The sequence below is a fragment of the Aspergillus ambiguus genome, assembly GCF_047715705.1.
Source record: "Aspergillus ambiguus strain CBS 117.58 unplaced genomic scaffold BDV59scaffold_57, whole genome shotgun sequence".
In the NCBI taxonomy this organism is placed as follows: Eukaryota; Fungi; Ascomycota; class Eurotiomycetes; order Eurotiales; family Aspergillaceae; genus Aspergillus; species Aspergillus ambiguus.
The window spans coordinates 1-27,288 of record NW_027395570.1 but is presented as its reverse complement, the minus strand read 5'-3'; the positions used below and the strand labels follow the sequence as shown (position 1 = coordinate 27,288).

Here is a 27,288-nt window from a genome sequence, read left to right as displayed (position 1 = left end):
CATTTGGCTAGTGGACAACCCAAGATATATTTAGATCCAAGGATATTACAGAGCTGAACAAAACTTACTAAGACATTTGCATATGGTACTGTACAAAAAATACCTCGTCATCTCTCTTCCCCCACATTTCCCAGACCCAAACTCTTCAACAGCCTCGAGTAGCTCATGCGCCCGTCTCGGACTCGCCTACGTGACATCAGGAAAAGATTACATGTACTTCTTCTGTGCTCTCGCGCAAGGCCTTCTCGTACGAGACAGTTGGAAAATACGTACGAACACAAATTATGCGTCTGCTCCATACGAAGGAGTTAGATACCGGCAACTTCAAAATTGAAGAATTTACCGACCATACGGTGCCACAATATGCTATTTTGTCACATACGTGGGAGCAGGATGAAGTTACATTTCAAGATATGGATGGAGATGGTATTCGAGCAAGGAAAAAGCGAGGATTTATGAAGATCAAGAATTGTTGCTCTCTCGCCCTGGCCAACGGATTTAAGTATCTCTGGATTGATACATGCTGCATCGACAAGACAAGCAGCGCAGAACTATCGGAAGCGATCAACTCTATGTATCGATGGTATGAAGAAGCTGAGGTATGCTATGCGTATCTTGCAGATGTACCATCCAAAAGTCGTTTCGAGGACAGCAGATGGTTTACCAGAGGTTGGACACTTCAAGAACTGATTGCTCCGACCAACGTCGAGTTTCTCGATGAGACTTGGGCAGTACTGGGTAGCAAGAAAACTCTTCAGAAAGCTCTTTCTGATCAGACCTGTATACCCATTAGTATCCTCTCTGGGGATGATGATCTCGAAATATTTAGTATCGCCCAAAAAATGTCTTGGGCTGCAAAGAGGGAAACATCTAGGATCGAGGATCGAGCCTATAGTCTTATGGGATTATTTGGCGTGAACATGCCGTTAATCTACGGGGAAAAAGAAACTGCCTTCATTAGACTTCAGGAAGAGATTATGCGGATCTCAGATGATCATACCCTCTTTGCATGGAAACATACTGATAATCGGGCTGGACTACTGGCCACTTCTCCAGCGGCGTTTACCAGTTCCCACAATATTGTCCAATTCAACCCGTTCGATTCTCTTGGCAACCCTCCTACAATGAGCAGTAGGGGCATCCATCTGGAACTGCCTCTCATAGGTATAGGTCCTCGAGGACTAGGGCTCGCGATTCTCCACTGCAAAGAGCGACACGAGGAAGATAGGCTGGTAACTATCTATGTGAAAGATATATCTCTGACAATGGAGCGATTTGAGAGAGTCGAGAGTGCAAATTTGGAACAGGTTGATCTGAAAAGATTTAGACCTTCCCAGTATCCAGTAAGGAGAATTTGTGTCTACGCCGGTCGCATGACACGTAAGGGGAAAAAAACCCCTAAAAAAGAGGATACTAGCGCTCGAGAGCATACCTACTCCAGTGATCAATTATCACATATAATGAAGATCGAAGACTCGGCGGCACTGCCGAACGCCGCGAGTGCTGGAAATGAGGACGTTGTATGGTTACTCTTAACACGGAGTGATATTAGGACAGATGCGAAGGATAAAGTCGGTCGAACATCGTTATCTTTAGCCGCCGAAAAAGGGCATAAGGCTATCGTCAATCTGCTACTTCATAGAGGTGCTGCGATCGACGGAAATGATCAGGATGGCCGGACACCGCTGTCATGGGCAGCTATGAATAGGCATGCAGGCATTGTCAAGCTGTTACTTGAGAGAGGTGCTTCAATCCAGACAGCTGACATGTCTAGTCAAATGCTATTTTCATGGGCTGTTAGTTTCGGGCATGAAGCAATTATTGACCTACTACTCCTGAGAGGAGCTTTAATTGAGGGAAAGAGTAAGGATGGTAGGACACCACTATCGCTGGCTGCTGAGAACGGGCATGAGACCGTTGTCAAGCTGCTACTTGAGAGAGGCGCTGCGATTGATATGGTCGATAAATCTGGTCACACACCACTGTTATGGGCTGCTAAGAACGGGCATGAGGCTGCTGTTATGCTGCTACTTGATAGAGGCGCTACAATCGACGTTGTTGATCGATTCAGCCAGACTCCACTGTCATGGGCTTCTGAGAACGGGCATGAAGCTGTTGTCGAACTGCTGCTTGAGAGAGGCGCTACAGTTGACACAAAAGATATGAATAATCAGACACCAGTTTCCTGGGCTGCTAGGAAAGGGTATAAGGCAATTGTCAGGCTGCTACTTGACAGAGGCGCTAAAATTGATATGGTCGATCGATTTTGTTATACACCACTGTCATGGGCTGCTGAGAAAGGACATGAAGCTGTTATCAAGCTGCTACTTGAGAGAGGTGCTGCGATTGATGTGGTCGATAAGTCTGGTCATACACCACTGTCATGGGCTGCTGGGACTGGACATAAGGCTATTGTCGAGCTGCTGCTTGAGAGAGGCGCTACAGTTGACACAAAAGATGTAAATAATCAGACACCACTATCACGGGCTGCTGGGAAAGGGTATAAGGCTATTGTCAAGCTGCTACTTGACAGAGGCGCTACAATTAACGTGGTCGATCAATTTGGTCAGACACCACTGTCTTGGGCTGCTGAGAAAGGGCATGAAGCTGTTATCAAGCTGCTACTTGAGAGAGGGGCTGCAGTCAATGTGGGCAGTTGATCTGGTCGAACTCTGCTGTCACGCACAGCCACAGAAGGGCATCAGCTTATCATTAAGCTAATTCAGTATAAATCATAGAATAGTACCAAAAGTGAGTAACGTATTCGGTAAGCGAGCACATCTGTATCCCATACTAATCTAGCATTTTTTGAGCCCCAATACTTCTAGGTGCGTGTTGCATTCTGCTATAGCCAGCGTCGACGAGGCTCAAACACGGAGCCATCCATGTCAGGCTGCGCCTCGCGGCCGCCATCTGACCTTGGCAGAGTGATGAAAAGTGACTACCAGTCCTGTAGGAAACACCATGTAGTTCAAGGCTAAATTTGCAATTATATCATCACGTCATAACATAATAGCTTCATATACACGTTGGATCCCTTTCCATTTCACATCATCTTCCATGACTTGTTCCTTGTATGCGTCCGTCTATGCTTCGACCTCCCATGTCATGATTCTCGCTTCGAGCTGGCGTGACTGGGGAATGATCGTCAGGGTGTACAGCGGTTACCCACAGAGCTCCCTTAGGGATAGATACACCGTGGCCGAACGACTGTGTGGTTGTGGCTTCATTGCATATTTGTGCACATTTCACTCGCGGACCATCCAGCGACGCTCTTCGCGCGAGAGCTTGGTGTAGGTACCGTAGTACTCCTCTGGGTTCTCGATTGGCGTGACACAGTGAACAGTAGGCGTGCCCTTGAACTGGATGCGCTTAGAGGGGTGCCCGCCACCCGGTTGTTTCTTGAGAATGCTCTTGGACGAGCAGGAGTTGGTGTAGTTGTAGGAGGGCACTTGGAGAGACGAGAAGCGCTTCGCGGTCGGGCTAGCGGCAGACGGCGAGATGGGCGTCCGCGGCAGGCCTGGGGACTTGAGAGACAGCGAGGGTCGCGTGTTCTGTGCCGTGGAGATATTAAGCGACAGCTTGGGCTTTGCAGCAGCACGGTACATGATGATGGTTGCCGTGGAGGAATGAAGAGAGGGAAGAAAGCGTGAAATAGAAGACGATATTTGAGCTGGGGAAATCAGAAGAGGTCGGGACTCTGGTCAACAAAGTCCTTGGCGCAGCCAGGCGTGTAAATGATACTATTATTATGCTTTGACGTAGGTTGGTGGATCCCAAAAAATCAATATGAAGTAAGGAGGCAGAAGAAGAAGAACGATCGTTGGACCAGCCAAACGAAATATCAAAAGACGAAAATAGAATGAAAGAGAAAACTAAGGAGAACGTCCAGCGAAGAATGTCCTGGCAACGAGAGGAATGGCCGAAGTGCGCGGCTAACTATATAAGTTGTCCGTGTCAGGTAGAGGAGGAGGAGGTCGGAGGGGGATCGGCCAGTGGCCACCAACCAGCGGCTTAAGCGCCGGCCAACTGCAGCTCCCAGCACTATCACACCCGTAGTGGCCTCCCCGAGACGAATCATGATGCCCGGGGAACATTCCAGTGGTTGGCGCTTGCATGATGGAGGGGGATACGAGAGCCACTGGGATCCGTCACTGGTGCTCGATCGGAGGAGAGATTTTCCTGCTGCTTCTTCAGTGGTCCAGCCTGCACTTGAATCACCGGTCTAATGCAGATGCATAATTCCATTCACCAAGCACCCACAGACCCTATTGTTGATCACTTGTTGAGTCCGTGTCACAACCATCAAAGCCCTTTATTCTAGTCCATGTGACTTGTAGGTCTCCATATGCTTGCCAGTAAAGGTATCAATCCAACGTGAAGGATGTCGTCTGGAGATCGAGTCGAAGAATGCATTTGCTCCCGCTGGGCCCCTAATCTGCGTCTTACCTACGGTGTCCCACGATCCATCCTATACTTTTATCTACTTGGGCATTATAGCTTCTGCCTGTAATATGTTGCGTCTTTGTCTTTTTGTTAGTATTAGTCCGCTCATCAACCGGCCGCCCCTCTAATATCATGAGAGGATACTGGGGTTTCAGGGGAGGCGATCTAAGTCGAATTGCCCAGAAATGGGGCAAGAAGACATTGAAAGTGTAAAACCTTGATCGAACGCGGCAAACTCCGTTCGAGAAGTCTTCAAAGACATGTCGGAGACTCCTATGGTACTGTTCTCCTACCAAAATCTTCCTCGTAGTCTTTGCAAGACAACAATTTTGTGTGGTTATTGAAGGTAGTGAACAAACCCAAAGAACTTACGAAGAGCCATTGCATACCAAAATGCTCCTGTTCCCAGGTGCGGTTCATAACTTATGAGAGATACGGCCATGCTGATCCGTTTGTAATGTAGCCAAGCTTCTCCTCGGCGGCTAAGAGTTCCATTAATTGCCGGCGAATAACGTCATATTCCTCTGGAATCAAGTCGTCCAGCGCCCGTATCTGTAAGCCAGGGTCAGTCACATGGTGTTTCAGATCACGTGAAAATTATGCCCTATTGGGACTCTTTGCTTTTAGGAGATTATACAGGGACAGTCAAAGATGTCAAAATAGCAATGGGAGAAAAGTGTATGGGCCAAAGCGGGCTATCTGATCTCCGGGGCGATGATCAATCAACATTAAACAGGAGCCGTCTGAGTCGATCCACATGGATCTAGAACCGTACGGCCGTATCCTTGGTTCTTCAATATATAGTCCCATCCATTCTCCGATATATTGCGGGTTACCATAACAGGTTGGTAGAATACGGGGAGACCTCACCACAACGGCTCAGACAAATGTTCATGAAACAGATCGTTGTATGAAGGACGTCGGCTAAGATATAAATTACTTCGTCTTCACCTTGTTTACGGACTATGTCAACACAATTATTGATTCAGGCTATATCAAAATGAAGTTTCTCTTTATTTTGGCAGTTATCGTGGCTTTGTCTTCTTCAGTGAAGGCGGTTTATCCAAATTTCCATCATCACGGCCATCCAGACTATTCGAGAACGACTCCCACCCCGACAACTCCGGTATCTTCTTCTTGGGGTTCTGGGTCCACAAAGACTCCAACCCCAAGTGCTACAACTACCCTCCTAGCGCGATCCAGCTCCAATGCTTCCAACTCCTTCACCCATCCGGGAGTCTTTCTCAGTTCCGCACAGCTCGATTATATTTCCTCCAAGGTAGCAGCTAGTGCACAGCCTTGGGCCACTGCATACCAGGCCATGGCGGATGACGATTTGGCGTCCCGCGCTAGCCCGACGCCCTATGCTACCGTCTCGTCTGATTCCAGCTCTGATGCTGAACTCGACGACTCTTTGGCCGCGTATCTCAATGCGTTGGCGTGGGTTATTACCGGTGTCGAGTCTCACGCCGAACGTGCCATCAACTTCATGAATAGCTGGTCGAATACCATCCAGTCTCACGGGGGAACTAACGCACCCCTACAGGCAGGTTGGGCTGCCTCCAGCTGGACCCGGGCGGCTGAGATTATACGTTATACGGATGCTGGGTGGGCCAGTGCCGACATAAGTGCATTCGAAGAGATGTTGCGGGATGTTTATCTGCCGGAAGTTATCGTTGGTTCTGACTTTAATGGCAATTGGGAACTAGGTACGTCAAACATCTTCTTAAAATTTATTTTGTCGTTGGATGGAACTGATATGTGTGCAGTCATGATGGAAGCGGCGCTCGGCATCTCAGTGTTCATCGAGAACAGGACGAGCTACAATATCGCCATGGATAAATTCTTGAATCGCGCTGCGGCATACGTCTATCTTAATAGGTCTGTTCTCTCCTCCTGATGTACAACTATCCGTTAACCACATGTTACCCGTTAGCGATGGTGCTCTGCCAAACGCCGTTGATATAGACTCAGAAGATGAGCTCATCTCATATTGGTACGACCAGACCACCTTTGTCAATGGACTTTCGCAAGAGACCTGTCGGGATTTCGGTCACGTCGGATATGGGATTGCTTCCATTTCCCATGTCGCTGAGACGTCCCGGATTCAGGGTCGGGATTTGTATGAAGAAGAGATTGGGAAACGGTTGCGGTATGCACTCGAGTTCCATAGCAAGTATGAGAACGGAGCGTCAGTACCAGAGTGGCTTTGTGACGGTACAGTTAATCTCGGTTTGAGAGAAGGTGTGTTTGCCATGACATTCCTATCCGAGTATGAGCTGGGAGTACTGACTTGTCGTCTGTGTCCTCAAGGGACTGAGCCTGGCCTGAATGCGCTGTCATATCGGCTGGGGTACACGATGAATGAGACTGAAATATACACGAAGAGCTTGCGGCCTCAGCACTCAAATGGTGTTTTCGTTGGATGGGAAACCCTTACGCATTATGAGAACGATGCTTAGGGCGTGGGTGAATAAATGCAGCAGTCTATGTAAGAGTGGCATGCATTGGGGGGCGGCTCCCAGTATTGGCTTGAATTGGGATGGAGATACGTATTGAAGCACATCACTGTGTCGATCTGCGTTTCCCAAATCGTCTTTATTTCTCCTGGCATGAATTAATTAGTATGACTTATTTATGCCATTCTTAAGTGGAACTACTGGTAAAGGACTCGTGTATATCGAATAGGGTAGATCTAGGTGAATACGTGAGTTTTACTGGGGTTTCTGCACACCTACCTTGTATTTCATGATTACCAATGCAACTGCATACCCATGTGATTCTTTACTACTGATCTAAGCGCATGTACAGCGTATGGAGCCAACCTTGGTGTTTATTCCTATATTGCGTCATAGCTGCCAGCAGGACTGCGAGGCATTTAAACTGTCTATTGCCTCAATTCCCCCAGCTTGCACCAGATTATGTTTCAAATCAGTGTAAAGGAAGATGTGCCGACCAATCGGCCAGCGACCAGGGTGATTGGTCCCCCTCGCCACCGATTGTAAAAGCCACCCGATAGAGCTGCCCTTGATATCGCTTCGCAGAAGTTCACGCTGGCTGGTGTTTGTAAGAGTCGCCGCGAGTCATTCTCATGACTGACGTGCGATCAACCACCGGCGACGTTGCCTCCCTGACGGAGCGCAGTCACCTGCTTTCGCAGTTCGAGGAAGAAATCCTTTCCATTGGCCATGTTATTGGCTAAATCGTGTCAATACCGCAGCATTATCAAAGCCAAGCAGGTATGTGTGAGCGGGCAACGTACGTTTCGATCCCCATGGTCCCCCAGAGCGATTGTTGGCATCTTTGCCACCGGGGCGGTAGAAGAAGGGTTTTTGTTCTGGGGCAGTGGTCAGTTATCATGGCTCGTCTGTCGAATGCGATGGAACAAAGCTCAAAGGGTAGGTCTACCTCCTGGGCCTGCAATATTATAACGACGTCAGTCTCGTGAAGTCACAGCAGAGGGCATCCGTGCTTACCTCTCTTGAGGGCAGCCTTCGACTCTGCAGCGTTGAACCCTTGCACGGGAACATGCTGTTCCTGAGCAGGACCTGGAGAAGACTGCTCGCGCGAATCCCCCCAAGCGCCTTGTCCACCGCGAGAGCCTTCGTGCGCGCTCATTGTTCTGGGAGAGGAGTGTTTCTGACGATTTTGATCGTAACGACCCCCGCGCCACCTAAGAAGAAGTCAGAAATCAGTAATGGTGAAATGAGAGAAACGCCAGAGAAAAATACCGATCATCACCGTGGCCACTCATGCTGAACTGAGGAGGTCGAGAAGGTGAAGAAAGAGGGAGCAAGTCGCGCTGAGCATAAGTAGGATGGGAGGAATGAACAATCGCGGGTGGAGCCTCTCCGCCTTTGCCCAGCGCGGTTTAGCGCCGACCCAGCTGATACTAATCGGACTCGCTCACTCGCCTCTGCGCGTCGTTCCCCCCTCTCCCATCACTGCTCTGCCCGCCTCAGATTCCTCCCGGTGTCGTTTTACCTCTCTCCCTACCTTTCAAGTCATGGTCGACGGCTTTATCCTTTTGGATTTGGCTGGTTAGTGTCTCTCGCCGCGGATTGAGCCACGCTGAGCCCGGTCTAAAGGGCAGCTCAAACAACAAGCGAGAACACCCCAACGTTGATTTTACTAGACCACTCCTCCTCATTTCCCCTGTACCTCGTTGAATGACGAGATGGCTCCATACGCATCGCCCAAGCATCGTTCCTCCCCTGCACGACCCCCTAAGTCTACCCCGAAAGGCTCCCTGAAAGGGTCGCGGAATGGGGACCCTGTTTCCGAAGGTCCTCCTCTAAAGAAACGCAAATATGTCCCTGGTGGTCCCGGTGGTGGAGGAAGATACATCGAACTGGATGTGAGAGAGACAAAGCCACCTCCCAAGCCCAAACCGAAGCCCTCTCCTGCGAGACGGAACTCCACCACGACTGCGACACCCCGAGGCCGTCCTGCCCCAGAACCCGCGCCCCAACCTGTCCAACTCCCACCTCCTCCCCCGGTCCCAACAACGCCCCCGTCCGCGCGCATAACGAGGGATAAGAGTCAGAATCGCGGTGGCCGCTTTGGTTCCTCTACCGCGGCCGCCATCGCCCTACAGCAAGGGGATGGATACAAGCCCCGCGAGGAACGCGGTTGGGAGGAATTCCACCCGGACCTGGACATCGACGCCAAGTTTGTCGTATTTCCGTCAGAGGAGGTGGACCGTCCAGCGCCTGTGGGACCACTGGCTAATATCCTGACCCCGAACGGTGATCTGAATAAGAACGGGGAGAAGGACCCCTTGGCCGAGCTCATCCGTGCCCATGCCAATGGTACTTCCCCGACCCCCATAAAGCGTCGTCCTGGACGTCCGCCTCGTCGCCCGGAGGCCATTCTCAACGCCCTCGGTATCACGGCGCAACAGAAGGCCGTGCCTCCCCCGGGCCCTAATCCTCGCGAGAGATTGACCCTCCCCAAGCCGTCGTTTCGCATTCGTGACCCCTTCATCTTCTACGATAAGCCCGGTGTCGGTCAGCAGAACTATGTTGACCGGACGATGGCAAGCGTTGGATACCAGGAGAGTGACTTATTCCTCCGCCACGAGCGCCAGATGATCCGTATGCCGGAGGGGGCACAGGAAGATGACATGGACGCGGTGAACCCGGTAGCCGGCGAAGGCGAAGTCAACACAGCCGTGGGGCGGGTAGAATACGACATGGACGAACAAGATGAGAAGTGGCTGGAGGACTACAATTTGAGGCGCCGCGAAGATGAGCTGGAGCCCATTAAGCCGGCTGTTTTCGAGATAACAATGACGAAGATCGAGAAAGAATGGCATGCGCTGGAAAAGCGCATCCCCAAACCGAATCCCAAACCGCCTCAGACACAACGCCCTCGATCTAGTTCTGCCGCCGCGGTCAATGGGGAGGCGTCCGCCCCCGGCGAGGAACAGGATACGAAGTGTGCGATTTGTGACGATGGTGACTGCGAGAACGCCAACGCTATCGTTTTCTGCGATGGCTGCGATCTAGCGGTTCACCAAGAGTGTTATGGTGTTCCCTTCATCCCGGAGGGTCAGTGGTTGTGCCGGAAATGCCAGTTGATCGGGCGAGGATCGCCGAACTGCATCTTCTGTCCCAACACCGAAGGTGCCTTCAAGCAGACGACCACATCAAAATGGTCGCATTTGTTGTGTGCTATCTGGATTCCGGAGGTCTCTATCGGCAATCCTTCGCTGATGGAGCCGATAACCGATATCGAGAAGGTGCCTCGCAGTCGATGGAAGCTGCACTGCTACATCTGCCGGCAAAGAATGGGTGCCTCTATCCAATGCAGCAACAAGAATTGCTTCGTCGCGTTCCATGTGACCTGCGCTCGCAGGGCGCAGCTCTACCTGAAAATGAAGGCTGGACATGGTTCTCCTGCAGTCATGGATTCCCATCTCCTCAAAGCATTTTGTGACAAGCATGTTCCACCGGAGTGGCGACGAGAGCATGGGACGGATGCTGCCACTGCAGATGCCATCGAATATTACCGCAACACAATGCAGGGAAGGCGATGGGGTGACAGCCAAGCTGCCGCTCTGTCTTTGGAGCCGTCAAATCCTATGGCTGACCATGAAAATGATGCCATGCGTCCACCCCATCCGCAACGCATTACTCTCACGGTTGGTGGGAACAAGCGAAAGCGGCCGACGGTGCCCAGGACGATTTGGAAGTTGCCGTCCGGTGCACCTGTCATTCCCCAGGTTGTACTCAACTCGGTCGTTGTTTCTCTCCAACGATTCGGTGTCCGACAGAGGAAACAGTATGCTGAGGATGCGTGCAAGTACTGGACACTGAAGCGAGAGGCCCGGAGAGGGGCAGCGTTGCTGAAGCGACTCCAGCTGTCTCTTGAAACATTCTCTTCGATGGAAATGACACGGAGAGACTATGTTGCAATGGGTGTTGCGGGAGGAAAGCGCCTCCAGCGACGGATTGACTTTGGCGAACGACTCTCTTTCGATTTGGACCGACTAAGGATGCTCTGTGACGAGGTCAAGAAACGGGAACGGGAGAAGTTGAAGGACGCAGAGACCCTTCGAAGTATTGTGGACACTGTTTACTTCCCTATATTCCCTCTCCTGTGGCCCATTTTTGACAAAGCTCAAGGGTATGGATCCCCTGACAACCTGCTATTTACTACAATATATGCTAACCGCGAACAGGCTGGACGGAAAGGGTGTTTTTAGACAAGGCCTCCTGTCTATCAAGACTAAATTAGATGAGCGTGCCTACACTTCGATTTCGGCCTTTTCAGCCGATCTTGCTAGTGTTTTTACATCGGAAATTGGCGTGCAGCCCGCTGGCGATACTGCCGAGCTGCAGATGCAAATCAGTGGCCGTGCTCCGGAGCTCAGCCTTGAGCAGCGCGAGAAGAGGAAACTGGCGAAGCGGATTATCAAGTCCATTCAGCCGGCCCTCGAGGATGCGATTAAGAAGGAGAGTGAGCTCAACCGCAAGCCTTTCGAGCAGGAGCTCAAGGAGTTAGACGTCATGCTGGAAAACAGTGTCATGTCGCGAAGGGGATCCGAGGTTGAATTCCCCGAGATATCCGAACAAGGACGAGAACAGCCACTGCTATCAGCAGCTGTGAACGGCATCGAACAGACCGATAGCCCCGCCGAAGGACCAGCCAAGCCAGAGCTTGTCGATGGAGATGAGGTTACTGCACCCCCAGCTGAGCCTGACAATGCGGCGACCACTATCACAGACATGGCCGCCAACCCTGGACAGGTCACTCCGACTATCGAGGCCGAGGCTGACCACCATGAGCCAGACGCTTCCACTGAACAACAACCGCCATCAGATGCGCAGCCGGTAGTCAATGGCGAGACGAGTAAGGTTGGAGAAGGAGATGATCCCAAATCCGTTAAGCCGCCTGGTGGGCCGCAAAAAGGGCCTCTCACTCCTCCGCCCAGTTTCAAGGGGGATCAACATCTCCCGTTGGCGCAGGGAGGTATTCAGTGGTATATGCAGCCATTTGACCCCATGGGCACTACGATCCACGAGGAGCGGTGGACAGGGCGAGATGTCATGCGAGGCATGAGCGAAGAGTTGAGTGAGCTCGACGAAGAGGAACTGAAAGATCTCGTTGAGGACGAGCTGGAAGCTGGGCCGTCTGATGAGCCAATTACCAACGGGTTGGACGCCCCTATGAGTGACCCAGCTGTCAAGGTCCATCGGACTCGGCGGCGCTGGCGTGGGTTCAAATGAAGGATTACGAATAGTGCTTGAGACTGATGCCTTTTTGTTTTCTTTTCTGCGCTGTTAGCTTTGGGCCAAGGAATGGCGTTATGTACATGTGAATTTGCTGCTTGCTGATTTAATTCCGGATGCCGATGAACTCGTAATTAATATGATGCATATCACAATATGATCATCCGTGGCTTTTGTGGATGGTGCTGCGTAGGGAGGATGTATAGTTACGAACGGGGCTGGTATGGGGATGCTGAATAAGCCTCCACCAACAGAAAGAGCCGCGTCCCGATGGGGAAATGCTTTTCTTCCCGGTTTCTCCCCCTTCGTTCAACTTCATCTCTTCCATCTCCTCCCAACTTCTCCCTTGCGCTTCTCCCTTCCTTCTTCCCCTTCTTCCTCCTTTTCCCTTCGTCTCCTCTTTGCTGGGGCGTTGATATCCACTGTACTTCTACCCTATCTCCTCTCCGTCGCTGAATTTTCTGCGCTTCCTAAGCTTCACCTGCGATTTCTGGACGTGCCTCACGCGCGATCCTTGCCATCTGAAATCTAATCTATCCTTTTATCTATCTTTCTGAAGCTTCTCGTAAGCTTCTTCCTCCCTGGTTCAGCCGTCATGTCTGCCGAATATGATCACGAAAATGGCCGCTACGACGGTATGTTTGATGGTTACATCAGCGCCTGCACCTTGCCCCTAGGTCTCACAATCATCGTGCTAATCTATTCTCTTGTGATCGGGTTTAGACCGTGAGGAGCCTCGCTACTCCCGCGATCGCAGCGCGTCGCCTCGTGATGAACCCCGGGGAGATCGTACGCGTAGTCGCTCTCCCAATGGTCGCGTCGATGACCGGTATGACATCGCCTCACTCACCTCTCAGCTCTGATCCGAACAACTGTCTAATGCTATTTTTGTTTCTCCTAATATCAGTATCCCCGTCGAACCCCGCAAGCCTATCGATGATGATGAAGAGGGTGCCATCAACACTGGCTCCAACCTTTTCGTCACCGGTATCCATCCTCGGCTGACCGAGGCGGACATCTCGCGCCTGTTCGAGAAATACGGTGATGTGGAAAACTGTTCCATCATGGTCGACCCTCACACCAAGGAATCTCGTGGCTTTGGATTCGTCAAGATGGTGACGGCGGAGCAGGCCGATGCCGCTAAGGAAGGTCTCCAAGGTGAGGTGATCGAAGGACGCACTCTCAGCATTGAAAAGGCCCGCCGTAGCCGCCCCCGCACTCCGACTCCGGGCAAGTACTTTGGTCCCCCCAAGCGTGGTTAGTATACCCCAGTTTACGTCTGTCTTAGTTCTACCGACTTACATGAGCGCAGATTTCCGTGGTGGACACGGTCGCGGCCGTGGTGACCGCTACGACGATCGCCGTGGCCCTTATGGTGGCAGCTGGCGCCGCAACGACTATGACCGCTATGGTCGCTATGACTCTTACAGCGATCGCCGTGACTACGGAGGCCGCGATTATGGTGACTACCGTCGTCGGGACTATCGTGACGACTATGGATACCGTGGCGGCGGCGGCGGCGGCGGCGGCGGCATTGATCGCTACGCTTCTGGCCGTGGTGAGGATCGGTATGGCCGTGACGACCGCCGGGAAGATCGCCGTGACGACCGCCGTGGCGGTGGTTACTATGATCGCGATGCCAACCCTCCCAGTTATGGCGGTGCTCCGCCTCGTGAACCGTATGCCGGCGGCGGCCGCTCTTACGACCCTCGCGAAGAAAGATATGGTAGCAGGTAAGTGATGGCTGATGTGGGAAATTCGTCATCATTTCTGTTGGTCTGAGTTCGTTTCTCCCCTTCGCTTTCCCTGTTTTCCTTACCGTTTGTCATTTCTTCTTGCGACACTTCCGCTCGTCTTTCCATGTCGCCTGGAATGAATTTTCCATTCATCCAATACCCTCATTCGATCGGGTATGATCCCGGCGCCACGGTGGAACCTCGTTTCTGTTTCGAAGGAGAAGGAGAAAAGTCGTCTTCACGCCTACATGTCATCTCGGCGAAAATCGGTCTGGCATCGGTTTGCGACTCGTTCAACTGTCACCCACGGTCGCAGACGGGTGTTTTCTTATGTTAATGCGCTCGAAACTCCGGAAAAGAAAATTGGCGGCAGGGACAGAAAGCAAGATATTTACATTAACGTTGTAATTCCTCGGATTGTCAGTCAGATGGGTCAGCACACTTTTTCAGCTCTTCCGGAAACTTGGGTCATCTCGCTAGTCAGCTGTTCCTTCGCCTTATTGCGTCTTATACAACCATTTTCACGTAACGACTCGACTGTATTCGGCCAGGTCAAAAAGCAAAACAACCCACTTAAACCCCTTCAGGTCTTCCAGTCTCCAGGCCTTTTCTCCCTTTCTACGCCTGGAGTCAGGGCAATCAAGTGAACTGAATCCGACCACCACCCGTCAGCCCTTCCGCTATAGCACTGGTTCCTTGCGTGCTTGTAGTATCGCCAAAACCGAGCGACTTTTTTGCCGCCGATAGACTCCGCCAGTTGACGAGATGCGCCATACAATGTAAATCCCGTCGGCTGGTTTCCTGGGATTCCCCTGTCGATACTGCGGTGATTACATTCTTTGAACAACATGAGGTCGGGTTGTGAGCCATGTCTCACCCTGACTGCTTGACTGACATTCCCGCCTAGTCAGTTTCATCCGTCTATGTGCTTACGAATTGGTAAGTTCGCCAATTCATGATTGCTAACAGGCTAGGGCCCTTCCATGAGTGTATGTGAGCGTCTGATGTGGGTTGTCCCATATAGCTGTTGCATTTACAAAGATGCAGGCTAGGTTACTGAAGTATTATAGCAACCATCTTGCAGATGTCAGACTAATGGAAGACCATGTGTCCTTAAGTCAAGATATAGGGCAAGAATACCAATGAAAAACCAAAACCTTCGCAATGTGTAGATCCAGTCAATCATCGTAAGAAATAAAATAGCATAAAATACATGCCCTGCCCTATTCACTGTATATCATAATGTTTGTTAGGCGATGCTGAGATCTTTCCTGCCTCTATCTAGTAGGCACCAACGGCCAAACAGCCATACATTGCCGTAGCTGGTGAACAGTAAAGCTCTACTACCAACATATGTTGCCTAAAGAGGACTAACTATCCCCTTGGCATCTCGCTGGTGACCACCTATAAACTTAGGTGATTGATCATAATAGGCGTTGTTAAAATTAAGGCTTTCTGAGAAGCAAATATTTTATAAGATGAGGTAATACTTTATCAGAACCCCTTGCAAGAGCTATATGCTATCTCCATAATGAAGTCTAGTCCGATATTTTGAAATTTCTAGACAAGCATCAACGGAAAATACGTAAATCGTCAGCACCCCATGTACCTCGAATCGTGAAAATTCCAATATATCTATCTAATATTTGTTGGAGTAACCCTTCCAATCTCCCCTCTGAACTTCATCTTGTCTCCTCTCGCAGTAACCTCGCCAGCATTATCCGGGTGGCTAAGGAGGGGAATGCAATGCTACCTCGTGTTCCACAAAATGGCTGAGCTAGCGTGGGCTTGCAGAATTGCAAGGAAATTGTAGCCCGCATTTCTTGCCTAGTCATTCATAGTGATTGGTCTTGCAGTACACTTCATTAGAACCCCATGGAACCGACAGCGACGACTACTAGGGTTGGAAACTGTCAGGTGACCATTCGGAGGAGTTAACCCGGGATGTTTCTGGCGTTGAATTGCTGAACTTCTTCTTTCTGCATGCCTCCTGGAATAGCCTAGATAGGCTTTAGATCCGAAAGCAATATGTCTCCTTCCGGCTAACGGACCGGCACTACCGCGGAGATATCTCTAGCTGGTACAATTTTTGGGTTCTTCTACAGGCCCCGCCCTGTATGCTATACTGCTGCAATGGAACCTATATGAGCCACGGAATATCTCTACGAGCAATATATCAACGTGGGAGGATGTTAGTGGCTTGTTTTAGAGCAACTATGAGTCTCCTGAAAGTCGAAAAGATTTATATAGCTACTTTAGATGACAGAAGTTAGTTAAACATCCCCATGGAAAGGCGGCGGCGATACAGTACCAGGACAGTATTGCATTTAATGTATCTATCTGCTGGGGACAGTAACTGCTAGGATAAATCTTGATACTAACGATCTAGCCTCTTTTTACCCATGAAGGTCTGCAGGTAATAGTGCAAATTCACTATAGCCCTATTTTCCGTGTCTTCATCGTGTGGGGAAAAACAGTATCTAAATGGAGGGCTACTTATGAGATATCTTACAGAATGACACGTAGGAGTACAGTATATCCACACAAGAGGCCATTTGCCCACAGTGTGATCCATGCTATTACCTACAGGTGGTGATACTATGAGATGGCTGGGCACAAAACACTAGCATAGTCGACTACAAAAGCTCAGTAAAAAGTATCCGGCAAAAGCTTGGAATGCCGATCCTACTTCAGGCTTTGGTTATGAGTGCTACTCTGAGTCTCGTTGTCTCCCACGGCACCTTACTTCTCTTCGGTCCAAATATCAGGGTCAGGGTCACAGTGAGCGTAGCCAGAGAGTACTAATACTACATTTGCAGATACGAGAAGACTATGCTTGTGGCGGACGCTAACATACTACTTCACCCTAGCTGATTGGTGGTGCCTGCATTGTGCCGTTCTTCGATATTAATCCTTGACACGCATCCGAAGTATAGAGAATAGACATACTGATATTGATATTACCATTATGAAATCAATCCACGAAGGCAATATCGGAGACTCAGTTTCATCTCAATTGTGATCTTGTGACTTCGGTAGTCTTCGATTGAGCAAGGCATCATGCCACAAATGTCACGGAGTCTCGGTGGCCCTGCTCGAAGGCACGCGAGACCGAAGGTATAAGAATGGCTCCTCTTCCCTCCTCGCCATATCCATTACCTCGTAAACACAACAATTCCACCAAGAAGTGCTCTTCCAAGTCTCTCAACCTTTCAGCGCTCTCCCACAATCTCAAATATGAAGTTCCACCTTACCACTCTGGCCGGGCTCTTTCTGCCCCTTGCCGCTCTAGCTCATCCGACTGCTGAGGCTGAAGCTGTGCCCCGTGCTGTCCCCGTTGAGGCACGCGATATTTCCCCCGAAGCCTTGGGTCTCGTAAAGCGCAGCTCTGTTACCTGCAAGATTGTCAACTCGAGCTCCGCAACGGTGAATTGCCGTACTGGGCCTGGATTTGACTATGCTGCGAGCTACGTAGTGGATGTGGGCAGTTCCTACACTTTTAACTGCTACAGGTCTGGAGATTGCTATGAGGGCAATTGGTAAGTGTCTGTCCAACTTCTGGTATTGAGATGTCTGAAAATGACCTATAACCTCCGCATAGCACTTGGGATAGAATCTCGTGGGACGGCAAAACTTGCTATGTGAACGGTTATTATACTGACAGCAGATGCACCGTCGGTATGTATCTCAGGATTCCCGCGGTGGGAAGGGGTTTTATCTAACTGATCTGGCTTACAGCTGCTCTTGGAGCCTGTTAAAGGGCTTAATCAGCCATACAACCATTTTACGAAATGGTAGCTACCCGTTTAAGTGTGAATCAGTTCAAGACGTTTGGACTGGGGGGATTGTGGTGTGTGTCGGTGGACTAGGTTGCAAAATCCTAATGAGCAACACCAGGCCAAATGAAATCCATGTTTGCTCCAGAACTGTAATGCAGTTACTCTAAAACCCGTTCTATCACGTAGTCATATGACTTAGATACACCAGCTATAATTTCCCTGCTATGCATAAACGCCCAGATTTAGGACTATGAGAATAAATTTTAAAGCCCCTTCAGGGACAACGTGGACCGTCTTCATTATAACGATCTGCCACTGAGCCGGCGGGACCTGAACACGTATCCCAATGTACTTTGAGCAGAAGAATTCCTTCAACCCGCCTCAAGATAGAATCCCCTGCGCGGTTTACTCCGTATAGTTCAATGTCCTTAACGGACCCCTTCCTCATCCGGTTAGTCTCCCCGCCCCCGCCAAATTCCCCCGGTATTCTTTCTTCCCCCGACGATGACACTAACTGCAAAGGTCCCCTCCGACGATGGTTGAGTCCAGCAGCAAGGTCCACCGGATTCTCCGGAAGTCCTTTGCTTGCGACGAATGCAAACGCCGGAAAGTCCGCTGTTCAGGTGAGGAGATCTGCTCCAACTGCGTCCGAGACGCCAAAGCATGTCAATATTCCTCCCCATCTGCCAAACTCTCCTCTCTGCATCGGTAAGCCTTGGTCCCTGGCTTGGAAACGGATTTGCTAATTTTGTCTGGTCAGCCGTCTCCAAGAGTATGAGCAGCGTCAACGAGAAATTGAAAATGCTTGGAAGACCTATCTTCCCAACTTAGACCTCCGTGAGGCCATCCTTACCTCCCGTGAGAGTCCCCGTGAGGCATCAGTCACCCCAACTGTTGTGGCTACCGCCACGGCTCATCCTGGTGTGCCTATACCTGGTAACACTCCAAGGCGCAAAATGAGCGCAGAAGTCGAGCATCCAACAGAGCAAGCTCCGTCCGGCTTTACGGAGCACAGTAATGCAGAAGACTATGAGTTTGACGAGTCCCAGGATTTCGATAATTCTATCGACGGTATGGGATTTTTAACTGTCGATCCTCACAAGGCAGGTTATACGGGGCCTCAGTCAGGGATCGCAGCCTTGAAATTTCTGCAGTCTTTACCGTTATATCTTCCCCTGAATAACGTCAACACTCCCTCGTCTCTGGATGACGACGATCTGCCAGGGGTGAATCCTCACGGCGGAACTATTCGGCGCTATATCGATGATTATTTTGCTTTCTATCATCCTGCATATCCTATTCTCCATGAAGGGACTTTTCGAGCAAGGATATCCGGTTGGTGTCTTCTGGCCTATAAATTCGATTCTTATTCTTTATTGACCTCCCTAGGTGCGCTCGCGAAACCACGAGATGGTTCCTGGCCACTCCTGTATAACACTGTGCTTGCTATTGGTGCATTCGTGGGCGACTCGAATGCAAGCAAATGTGATACTCCATTTTACAAAGAGGCACGCCGACATTTAACTATGGATGTTCTCGAACGAGGGTCTTTAAGCTACGTCCAAGCTATCGTCTTGATGTCAAACTACCTACAAAAACGAAACAAGCCCAATGCAGGATTTATCCTCATTGGCATCGGATTTAGCATGGCCCTCGCTATAGGTCTACACCGCGAGTTTGGTATGCCCAGCACGTCTCCCTTCACCATGGAGATCCGTCGCCGTGTGTGGTGGACGCTCTTCGTCTTTGTTTCCGGCTCACAGCTCACTCTTGGAAGACCTGCTGTCTCCTTAGTGGGCGTAAATATCCGGCTTCCTGCGAACCTGGACGATGAGGATCTTGCTGTCGACATGGAGTCGCTGCCAGAATGCAAGGCTGGTCCGACTATAACGTCATGTCTGATATCACAGGTGAAGCTCGCCAAGATTGCCAACGCGGTCCAGGTGGAGCTTCTGACCCATTATCGACCAACATACGAGAAAGCGCTGAAGCTCGAGGAAAACATCGGCCAGTGGTGGAAAGACCTTCCGCCCTATTTTGCTCAGAATGTTTACTTGGAGCCCCATTTAGAGCTACCGAAAAGGATACTGCTATGGCGGTCATTCCACCTGCGGGTTGTCCTCAATCGTCCCTTTCTCTTCGAAGCAATTGCTACCAAATCTGACATTACCACCACAGACGGTCCCATCACGTCCTGTCTTGCGGCTGCCGATGAATGCGTCGCCTCCATCTGCGAATTTCTCTCCGCTACAGAGAACCGTACGCGAGGGCTTGCCTGGTACGCAACGTACTGGTTAATTACTGCCAGCTTCGTGCAGGCTACCTGCTACATCTATAGCCCCACGCACGCCTTGGCTTCGAGATGGAAAGGGTATCTCCAACAGGCAGTCGAATGCCTCCGAGACCTTGGATCCTCATATGAAATGGCATTGCGTGCACAGAACGTATTAGAGAAACTCCTCGGTGATTTCCCCTTTCCTGCGCTCATGCTATCCTGGTGCGCTAACAAATCAGCAGAACAAGGCCATGGACCTGACGTAAGCCAGAATTCGACATCGCCTGGGACATTACCACGACCTTTTCACACACTATGGCCATCCTCAACACCTAATGCCCCACACCAGACCATGTACAACTCATTGCATATGGGGCTGGAAGATACCCTGACATGGTATCCGCAGGGGTCATCTAATGCGGAGCTTCTAGATGCAGCAGGTGGGTTCATGATTCGCAATTTTTTTGATGGATCAGACGAGCATCCCGCAGGGAGTCCGTGGATGCCTATATAGTTGGTTCAAGACAGATATGAATAACGTATAAATGTATGGATATGATACAGCTATATAACACCACTATGCAACCATCTATGTATTCTACAAAAGACCTTTTACTCTTCCTCAGGGTTTTCATCTGGGTCTTTCGCGATTAGACACCTCGAGTCAGCAAAATACCCCTCCAAGCCGAACAACCGATTCATCTCCTCCAGAGAACGATTCTTCGTCTCAACCAACGCAAAAGTAACAAACCACAGCGCAATGACACAGATTCCCGCATACACTACATACAGTCCCCAGCCGATTGCCTCCGCAACCGGTGGCGACGCCTGCGCAACAACATAGCACATAGTCCAATTGGCTGCGGTAGCGAGAGCGTTGCCCTTCGCACGCATGGACAAGGGAAAAATTTCAGACGGGTACGCCCAAGCGGCCACACCCCAGCTGATGTTGAAAAAGACGTAGAAAAGGTAAGGGAAGATAACGATGGCATAGTTTCCTGGGGCGCCAGGGTGCTCTCCCGCGTGCCACTGTAGCACCGCAATGCCGATCATTGCGCTTGTCATTCCCAACGTACCAAGCTGCAGCCAGCGTTTGCGGCCTAGACAGTCGAAGAAGAAGATTGGGACCCAGGAGCTGAGAAACAGGGCGACCCCAATCCCGCCGGTGGCTAGGTTTGCTGTATGGGGGTTCCTGATGCCCCCTTTCTGGAAAAGCGAGGGCTATGTGAATCGTCAGAATACGGTCTTAGCTTGCGACGAGAGAGCCATAACTAACAGAATAGTATAGTATTGAGTTCGTCCCAGTGATCTGTTGAAATCCCTGGATACCGCAGCCAAGGAGGGTCAGCCGTAGGATTGGCTGACGAAACATCCCCGTCCAGGACGCAGCAGCATGCTTCTCCAGCCGCATAGTCTCCTGGATCTGCCCCAGCTCAGCGGCCGCAACACCCTCCCCATGCAGTCGGGTCAGCACCTCGCGTGCACAGTCAGGTCTATTCTGTGCAACGAGCCACCGTGGACTTGGTAACACCCAGAACCAACAGCCCAGTCCTAGGACAATGGCTGGAAGTATCTGGATGGCCAACGGGATGCGCCACCAGTCCTTTGTCGGGAGGTAGCTGAAGCCGTAGTTTAGCCAGAAGGCAATTAGTTCCCCAGTACAGAGTACCATCTGTTCAATGCCAATCAGACGACCGCGCAGTGTCGATGGTGCAATCTCCGACTGGTAGAGAGGGACGCCAGCAGCGCAACCTCCGACCCCGTATCCGAGAACAACCCGACCGATTATCTAGGACACAGTTGGCAAGCTGTTCCGGAATATATGTGTAGACCATTGAAAGCTGGTAACTTACGATCTGTACGATGGTATAAGATGCAGCCTGAAGGATGGCTCCAATGATAAAAACCACGCTAGCGATGGCCAGCATACGCTCACGGCCATACCAATCTGCTAGACTCCCGGTCGACATAGCGCCGATGAAGCACCCGACGTCGTACATTGATACAACAGCCCCAGTAACCCCTATTTACATGGTCAGAGACAGGGGTCACCAGTAAAAGAAAAACATACATGAGTTGCTCGGCTTCATCAAGTCTTTCCACCGCTGATCGGCCACGATCATGCCCATAACCCCTTGATCATAGCCAAAAAGCAATGCTCCCAGCGACACGAATGCCGCCAGCTTGTACACATACCAGGGGTCATTCTTCCTTACCGACGAGGTAGCTGTCCCTGTCGCGGGACGGATAAACTTTGTTTGCTTAAGAGACCATGTTCTCCAGCTGAATGGGAGGTATCCAGCCACGAGCGTGAAGATCTCACGGGCACGCACGCAGTATACGTTTTGGTGCGGATCTAGGGGTGTGTAAGACGCTCGAGAACCGTCCTGCATTATGGTATTGTCGGGCTTGGGTCAGGTACGTACCAGGAGGTTGTTGTAAGATGATCTCGCAAGTATCCCCCCCGCATTCTTGCACATGCTTGGCTCGGAGAAGGCTCCGACGATCCTCATCGGCTCGCTCGGCGGTAGCCCCGACAGAAATCTTCTGGGTTTTGATATTTACAAAACTATTGAGAGAAGTCAAAAGATATGGTGGGTACTGTATCTTTATAAGTATAGGAGAGTAGTGTATGGAAGATATGTTTAATCTAACACGCTCTCTACCGAACGACCCCCCAACACTCTAATCATTCACCAAAGCCCTAATTCATACTTCACGATGTCCCTCGACGGCAAAGTTGCTATTGTCACTGGCGGTGCACGAGGAATAGGCGCTGGCATTGTACGAGCCTTGAGCAAAGAGGGCGCAAAGGTATGTCAAATCCTAGTTTAATACCATCACCATCGTTAACAAACCAGATCGCCATGAACTATGTTTCGCCGTCGTCGGGTGTCATCGCTAACTCACTGGTCGAATCTCTCCGCAGCGAAGGCCGTGATGCTGTTGCCATCCAGGCGGACTTATCCACCATGGAAGCCCCAGAGACCATCGTGAAAGCGACCCTCTCCGCCTTCAAGGCCACGCAAATTGACATCCTTGTTAACAACGCTGGTGCTGGAGATAACCGTCCCCTTGAAGAGGTCACCCTGGACAGCTATACCCATCTCATGGATGTCAACGTCCGTGCGGTGGTTTTCATGACGCAGGCTGTGCTGCCATATCTGCCTCGTGGTGGTCGCATCGTCAACCTCTCCTCCATCTCTGCCCGCGGCGGATACCCGACGCAGTCAGTGTATGCAGCCACTAAGGCTGCCGTCGAAGGTCTCACCCGTGTGTGGGCCACAGAGTTGGGACATAAGTATGGTGTCACAGTGAACGCCGTGAATCCGGGCCCCGTGGATACGGATATGTACCAAGCTGCGGGGCCGGTGCATCTAGCTCGTATGGAAGAGCAAAATAAGAAGGTCCCGGCTGGGCAGCGCTGTGGGACGACTCAAGATATCGCAGATATTGTCCTATTCCTGGTCGAGGAACGCTCACGGTGGGTAACCGGGGACGTCATTTGCGCGAATGGTGGTATGCTCTTTGTTTAGATGGTATTGTGGACTCGCAGATAAAATGGATATCATTAGTGCAATTTATTTCCTGGCGTTGGTCCTACTTGGCTATGCTTAATATTCGTTATCCAATTTCCTTGGACGAAACATCCTCGGTCAGTGAAAATCTGTCGACGAAAAAGGAATAATGAGCATGAATAGATTACTGCTGCATCCAGGAGCTCCTTAATTGCAACGAGATTTTCAATTCAGTTTACTAAAGCTGCAAAGTAGTAGCAAAGGGTGTTCTAAAACATACCCTTGCATAGTAACATAGATGGCTCTCTGTTTTCCATGCTTAAACGTGGCAGGATATCTGGGCCGTACAATACATCTGATGTATGCAGTCCCCGGTATTTGCTTAGATGGTACCACTGTGCCAAGCGTAATTTTTATTAACTTCATGTTCATTCTTTTTTCGTTCCTCATGTTGTGCCCATATAATATGCTTTCCATCAGTCCAGCCATTGGAGCTATGATGAACTAAGTTTGAAAGCAACAAGAGATTGAGTCTTGTATAAGAAAGGAAAGCGAGCGCGGCGGTGGTTAGACTGCGGTGGAACAAATAAGGAAGCAGAGACATCATGACAGTCCCTACAATAATCTATACCTCGTGTTCTTCCGTTGCTACGTAGTTTGGTACAGGCTGCATCCTCGAGTCAATGGTGACATCAAAACAACTCTATATTATATATTTTCCATCTATTTCGTCATTACTCATCAATAATTTGCACCTTGATTGCCTTGGAGGCCGGGTTGCTCGCAGTCTCAAACGCCTTGAGCCCGTCTTCCAACTTGAACCGGTGGGACACCAGCGGTTTCAAGTCAATCATACCCGCTGCAACCAAAGCGATTGACTTCGGATAAATATCATGGTACCGGTACTGGAAACGCAGGTCGATCTCATTAGCGGAGAGATGCATGAAGGGGAAGTTCAGCATGTCCTTTCCGACACCAATGACAAAGACGGAACCACCGAAGCGAGCAGACTATCACCGTCAGCTAAATTGTTCCTATCCCGTATGATAACAGCAGCACTCACGTAGATTCCGGCATGGATACTCGACTCCACACCAGTGCACTCTATCACCAGTTTTGCCTGCTGGCCGAGCTCCTTGACGATCCGACCAGCGAACGTCTGCGCATCCTCGCCACGAGACAACTGCAAAGGGCGCACGCGAGGAACCAGTTCCTTTGCCTTCGCGAGTCGCGTCTCGTCCAGGTCCGTGATGACAATGGGCTCAGCGCCGGCAGCGTTAGCGGCTAACAGAGTGACCAGGCCGATGGGACCGGCACCGCAAATTACGAGAGGGTCAGCAAGGCGCAGACCAGATCGGTCAATACCGGCCAAGGCGACGGTAAGCGGCTCCAGAAGGGAACCTTCTTCGAAGCTGATGTTGTCGGGGATCTTGTGAAGCCAAGCTTCCGGGTGGGCGTGATAGCGGCGCAGGGTGCCGTGGTGCGGGGGAGTGGAGTAGAAGACCACGTCCGGACAGGCGTTGTACTGGCCGGTGCGGCAGAAGTAGCAAGTTGGCTTGGAGCAGGGGATACCACATTCCATGGCGACGCGGTCACCTATTATTGATTAGCATTTTGGAGCTTCGTCCTTTCCCAGGGGGTGGGCATGTACGTACCGGGCTTGAAGCGGGTGACTTCACTGCCCACTTTGAGCACAACACCGGCGCTCTCATGGCCCAGGCCGTTGTCGCCGGTGACGACCATGGGGCCGATGGCACCATGCTTCCAGAAATGCACATCAGAGCCACAGATGCCCGTAGCGCGAACGTGGACGAGACATTCGTGGGGTTGGATCTCAGGAACGTCCGATTCTACCAGCCGAAGGTCGTTGGCCGGGCTGGTGTGGACGGCATGGTTAACGGGTTTGCGCTCCAGGATATCCATCGTGAATGTAATGTAGAAGATTATTGAAGAAATCTTCGTGATCGAGGAGGACGCGTCCACTTTTATACCCGACACGTCGTGCAGGTGTCTGCCCCGCGTGGGGGGGGAATAGGACTCGGAGATACGACCGAGCCTGCATAATTTTAGAGACAGAGGATCCCACGTACGACCACCGTGGGAGTTGATTGATTGGATTGTCGCTTGTTGCGGGTGTAATGCAGTTCCAAAGTCAAGAGCTGGTCATCTGAACGTTTCCTCGGCTGTAGGTCCGAGCTCGGGAGGCGATAGACGAGAGGCGATCGACTATCGGGATTTCGACGATCAAACCTAGACTTTGCGTTGTTTCCAGTGGGCATCAGACCCGGCAGGCTTACTGGGGGAATTTAAGCCAGCGATAACATTCCCATGCGGGTGAAGTTTCTTGCATTCGGATAGCTAGTGGATACTGTAAAAGCATGAATCTCCCTAAAGCTCTAGCTCCTGGAAGCTAGAGCCAGACTGCAGATAACGATTTGGCAGGCTGTTGTACTCTGAACTGTGCATGTTCGTTTGAATATACTCATTGGGACCTCATGCGATGTTATTATAACTGGCAGAGGCATTCAATGACCCGGATCACACCATATCTCCTGTCCGTCTGGAGAGCATGAACCCAGTGACTCCTCATGCAGTCAACGGCCGCATCTAACATCAGGCCGTGAAAAGTGCAAGGGCCAACCGGAATGGCGGTCGATGGTGGTGTATTGGCCTCCCTTCCCATAGGTAGCGGTGGAATTCCCCCAGCTCGCAATCTACTCCGGGGACTTATTCGTGCTAGAGGGACCCCCTTCCACCTCGTTGCTCTTCTGAATAAGGAATTCTCCCAGAACGCGAAGGGGGTTTTGAGGTCTAACACCATCCATCAGTAAGCCATCCTCCCTGTCACTCCCACCTAACGAGCGATATGGGCCGACTTACTGCTCCTTGGTAACGGTCTTCATCCCTTCCAGCAAATACGGAACAATCTTCTCATTCATGTATGCACGGGCAGGCGCACCGCCGGGTCGAGAAGAGATGTTCGATTCAGCGGTGGGAGTGTTCGCCGCGCCTCCGGCACTGTTCGGGGTGGAGTCGTTGCCCATGTTGACAGAGGACTTGTCGATGGGGATGGGGGTTGGATCGAGTGGACTGTTGTTCGTCGGCGCCGGAGGCTAAATATGGCGATGGAGTTATTATGAATGAACTGTAGCGCAGAGAAGTTGTTAGGAGGGAGAAGCCGGAGTTGATCCAAGGCGGTAGCTCTCCATCTGTGGGGACCTGGAGATACTGCAGAAGGGAGGATTCTCACCGGATGATCAGCCATGGTCGTATGTAGAAACGAAGAGCAGATGGAAGAGCGACAGACGATGGATGTCAAGAAGAGGCATCGAACGAGGAATTGTTCTCTCTGAACGAATAACAGCAACCAGCTCAACTCGTGACTTGACCGGGGGGGGGGGGTGGTTTGCAAACACGCCAAACGGTCACCTGATCGCGCGTTTTGATAGCCGTCTCTTTAGGTCAGCAGCCCCACCCCCCTTCGGGTGTTGGTCTGCTTCATCCCAACGATAATTTTCATCCCAACGATAAATTTGAAGCTATTCATAAAATTACTCAATACTACCCTGGGAATCGATCCAATATAGTGGTTTAGGACCTTCCTTATCCACCTGGCTAGCTTCCTGATCTAATTTAGCCTCTGTATCTGCCTGCGTTGTTGGCTGATCGTGTTTTGAAGTTCGCGCTCTCTTTATTCGCCGAAGTTCTTTCTGTCGTTCCTCTTCGCTCCTGAACTGAATATAACGCTTAGCATTATGTATAGTTAAAGGTCCATTATCTCGAAGCCTTCTCTGTGAT

The 27,288-nt window shown here is 50.8% G+C and overlaps 13 protein-coding genes across 13 annotated transcripts; 8 read left to right on the top strand and 5 right to left on the bottom strand.

Annotated features, from left to right (window-relative positions):
* Positions 1-284: 284 nt before the first annotated feature.
* On the top strand, positions 285-2,660 carry BDV59DRAFT_196521 (ankyrin repeat-containing domain protein; the record flags this gene model as incomplete). Its single annotated transcript, XM_073692726.1, has 3 exons — positions 285-1,644; positions 1,942-2,500; positions 2,534-2,660. The coding sequence occupies 3 exons, from the start codon at positions 285-287 to the stop codon at positions 2,658-2,660; spliced, it is 2,046 nt and encodes a 681-aa protein (XP_073543111.1).
* A 91-nt stretch (positions 2,661-2,751) lies between these two features.
* On the bottom strand, positions 2,752-3,968 carry BDV59DRAFT_188693 (uncharacterized protein). Its single transcript, XM_073691476.1, has one exon. It carries the CDS (start codon positions 3,606-3,608, stop codon positions 3,249-3,251), a length of 360 nt encoding a protein of 119 aa, XP_073543110.1. The 5' UTR covers positions 3,609-3,968; the 3' UTR covers positions 2,752-3,248.
* A 1,319-nt stretch (positions 3,969-5,287) lies between these two features.
* On the top strand, positions 5,288-6,996 carry BDV59DRAFT_188691 (chondroitin AC/alginate lyase). The gene is made up of 4 exons (XM_073691475.1): positions 5,288-6,155; positions 6,216-6,327; positions 6,383-6,690; positions 6,760-6,996. The coding sequence occupies exons 1-4, from the start codon at positions 5,447-5,449 to the stop codon at positions 6,906-6,908; spliced, it is 1,278 nt and encodes a 425-aa protein (XP_073543109.1). The 5' UTR covers positions 5,288-5,446; the 3' UTR covers positions 6,909-6,996.
* A 265-nt stretch (positions 6,997-7,261) lies between these two features.
* On the bottom strand, positions 7,262-8,253 carry BDV59DRAFT_139764 (uncharacterized protein). Its single transcript, XM_073687150.1, has 5 exons — positions 8,178-8,253; positions 7,923-8,119; positions 7,855-7,863; positions 7,709-7,783; positions 7,262-7,644 (listed from the first exon to the last, which is right to left on the bottom strand). The coding sequence occupies exons 1-5, from the start codon at positions 8,198-8,200 to the stop codon at positions 7,553-7,555; spliced, it is 396 nt and encodes a 131-aa protein (XP_073543108.1). The 5' UTR covers positions 8,201-8,253; the 3' UTR covers positions 7,262-7,552.
* A 130-nt stretch (positions 8,254-8,383) lies between these two features.
* On the top strand, positions 8,384-12,327 carry BDV59DRAFT_188687 (putative PHD finger domain protein). The gene is made up of 2 exons (XM_073691474.1): positions 8,384-11,076; positions 11,132-12,327. The coding sequence occupies exons 1-2, from the start codon at positions 8,624-8,626 to the stop codon at positions 12,177-12,179; spliced, it is 3,501 nt and encodes a 1,166-aa protein (XP_073543107.1). The 5' UTR covers positions 8,384-8,623; the 3' UTR covers positions 12,180-12,327.
* A 163-nt stretch (positions 12,328-12,490) lies between these two features.
* BDV59DRAFT_139752 (RNA recognition motif domain-containing protein) lies at positions 12,491-13,490 on the top strand. The gene is made up of 3 exons (XM_073687149.1): positions 12,491-12,817; positions 12,906-13,011; positions 13,090-13,490. The coding sequence occupies exons 1-3, from the start codon at positions 12,778-12,780 to the stop codon at positions 13,442-13,444; spliced, it is 501 nt and encodes a 166-aa protein (XP_073543106.1). The 5' UTR covers positions 12,491-12,777; the 3' UTR covers positions 13,445-13,490.
* A 206-nt stretch (positions 13,491-13,696) lies between these two features.
* Positions 13,697-15,069, top strand: BDV59DRAFT_188685 (uncharacterized protein). The gene is made up of 2 exons (XM_073691473.1): positions 13,697-14,771; positions 14,826-15,069. The coding sequence occupies exon 1, from the start codon at positions 14,095-14,097 to the stop codon at positions 14,563-14,565; it is 471 nt and encodes a 156-aa protein (XP_073543105.1). The 5' UTR covers positions 13,697-14,094; the 3' UTR covers positions 14,566-14,771; positions 14,826-15,069.
* Positions 15,070-17,085: 2,016 nt separating this feature from the next.
* On the top strand, positions 17,086-17,842 carry BDV59DRAFT_188683 (uncharacterized protein). The gene is made up of 3 exons (XM_073691472.1): positions 17,086-17,457; positions 17,520-17,596; positions 17,657-17,842. The coding sequence occupies exons 1-3, from the start codon at positions 17,156-17,158 to the stop codon at positions 17,674-17,676; spliced, it is 399 nt and encodes a 132-aa protein (XP_073543104.1). The 5' UTR covers positions 17,086-17,155; the 3' UTR covers positions 17,677-17,842.
* A 376-nt stretch (positions 17,843-18,218) lies between these two features.
* Positions 18,219-20,523, top strand: BDV59DRAFT_188681 (putative C6 transcription factor). The gene is made up of 4 exons (XM_073691471.1): positions 18,219-18,405; positions 18,458-19,032; positions 19,087-20,160; positions 20,215-20,523. Exons 1-4 carry the CDS (start codon positions 18,233-18,235, stop codon positions 20,484-20,486), a joined length of 2,094 nt encoding a protein of 697 aa, XP_073543103.1. The 5' UTR covers positions 18,219-18,232; the 3' UTR covers positions 20,487-20,523.
* An 11-nt stretch (positions 20,524-20,534) lies between these two features.
* On the bottom strand, positions 20,535-22,401 carry BDV59DRAFT_139719 (sugar porter family MFS transporter). The gene is made up of 4 exons (XM_073687148.1): positions 22,044-22,401; positions 21,826-21,995; positions 21,249-21,761; positions 20,535-21,193 (listed from the first exon to the last, which is right to left on the bottom strand). The coding sequence occupies exons 1-4, from the start codon at positions 22,363-22,365 to the stop codon at positions 20,585-20,587; spliced, it is 1,614 nt and encodes a 537-aa protein (XP_073543102.1). The 5' UTR covers positions 22,366-22,401; the 3' UTR covers positions 20,535-20,584.
* Positions 22,402-22,634: 233 nt separating this feature from the next.
* On the top strand, positions 22,635-23,508 carry BDV59DRAFT_211140 (SDR family NAD(P)-dependent oxidoreductase; the record flags this gene model as incomplete). Its single annotated transcript, XM_073695739.1, has 2 exons — positions 22,635-22,786; positions 22,834-23,508. The coding sequence occupies exons 1-2, from the start codon at positions 22,694-22,696 to the stop codon at positions 23,506-23,508; spliced, it is 768 nt and encodes a 255-aa protein (XP_073543101.1). The 5' UTR covers positions 22,635-22,693.
* A 685-nt stretch (positions 23,509-24,193) lies between these two features.
* Positions 24,194-25,805, bottom strand: BDV59DRAFT_139703 (NAD(P)-dependent alcohol dehydrogenase). Its single transcript, XM_073687147.1, has 3 exons — positions 25,146-25,805; positions 24,554-25,086; positions 24,194-24,500 (listed from the first exon to the last, which is right to left on the bottom strand). Exons 1-3 carry the CDS (start codon positions 25,411-25,413, stop codon positions 24,225-24,227), a joined length of 1,077 nt encoding a protein of 358 aa, XP_073543100.1. The 5' UTR covers positions 25,414-25,805; the 3' UTR covers positions 24,194-24,224.
* Positions 25,806-26,204: 399 nt separating this feature from the next.
* BDV59DRAFT_206164 (DPY30/SDC1 family protein) lies at positions 26,205-26,534 on the bottom strand (the record flags this gene model as incomplete). The annotated part of the gene is made up of 2 exons (XM_073694754.1): positions 26,205-26,301; positions 26,371-26,534. 2 exons carry the CDS (start codon positions 26,532-26,534, stop codon positions 26,205-26,207), a joined length of 261 nt encoding a protein of 86 aa, XP_073543099.1.
* Positions 26,535-27,288: the final 754 nt, after the last annotated feature.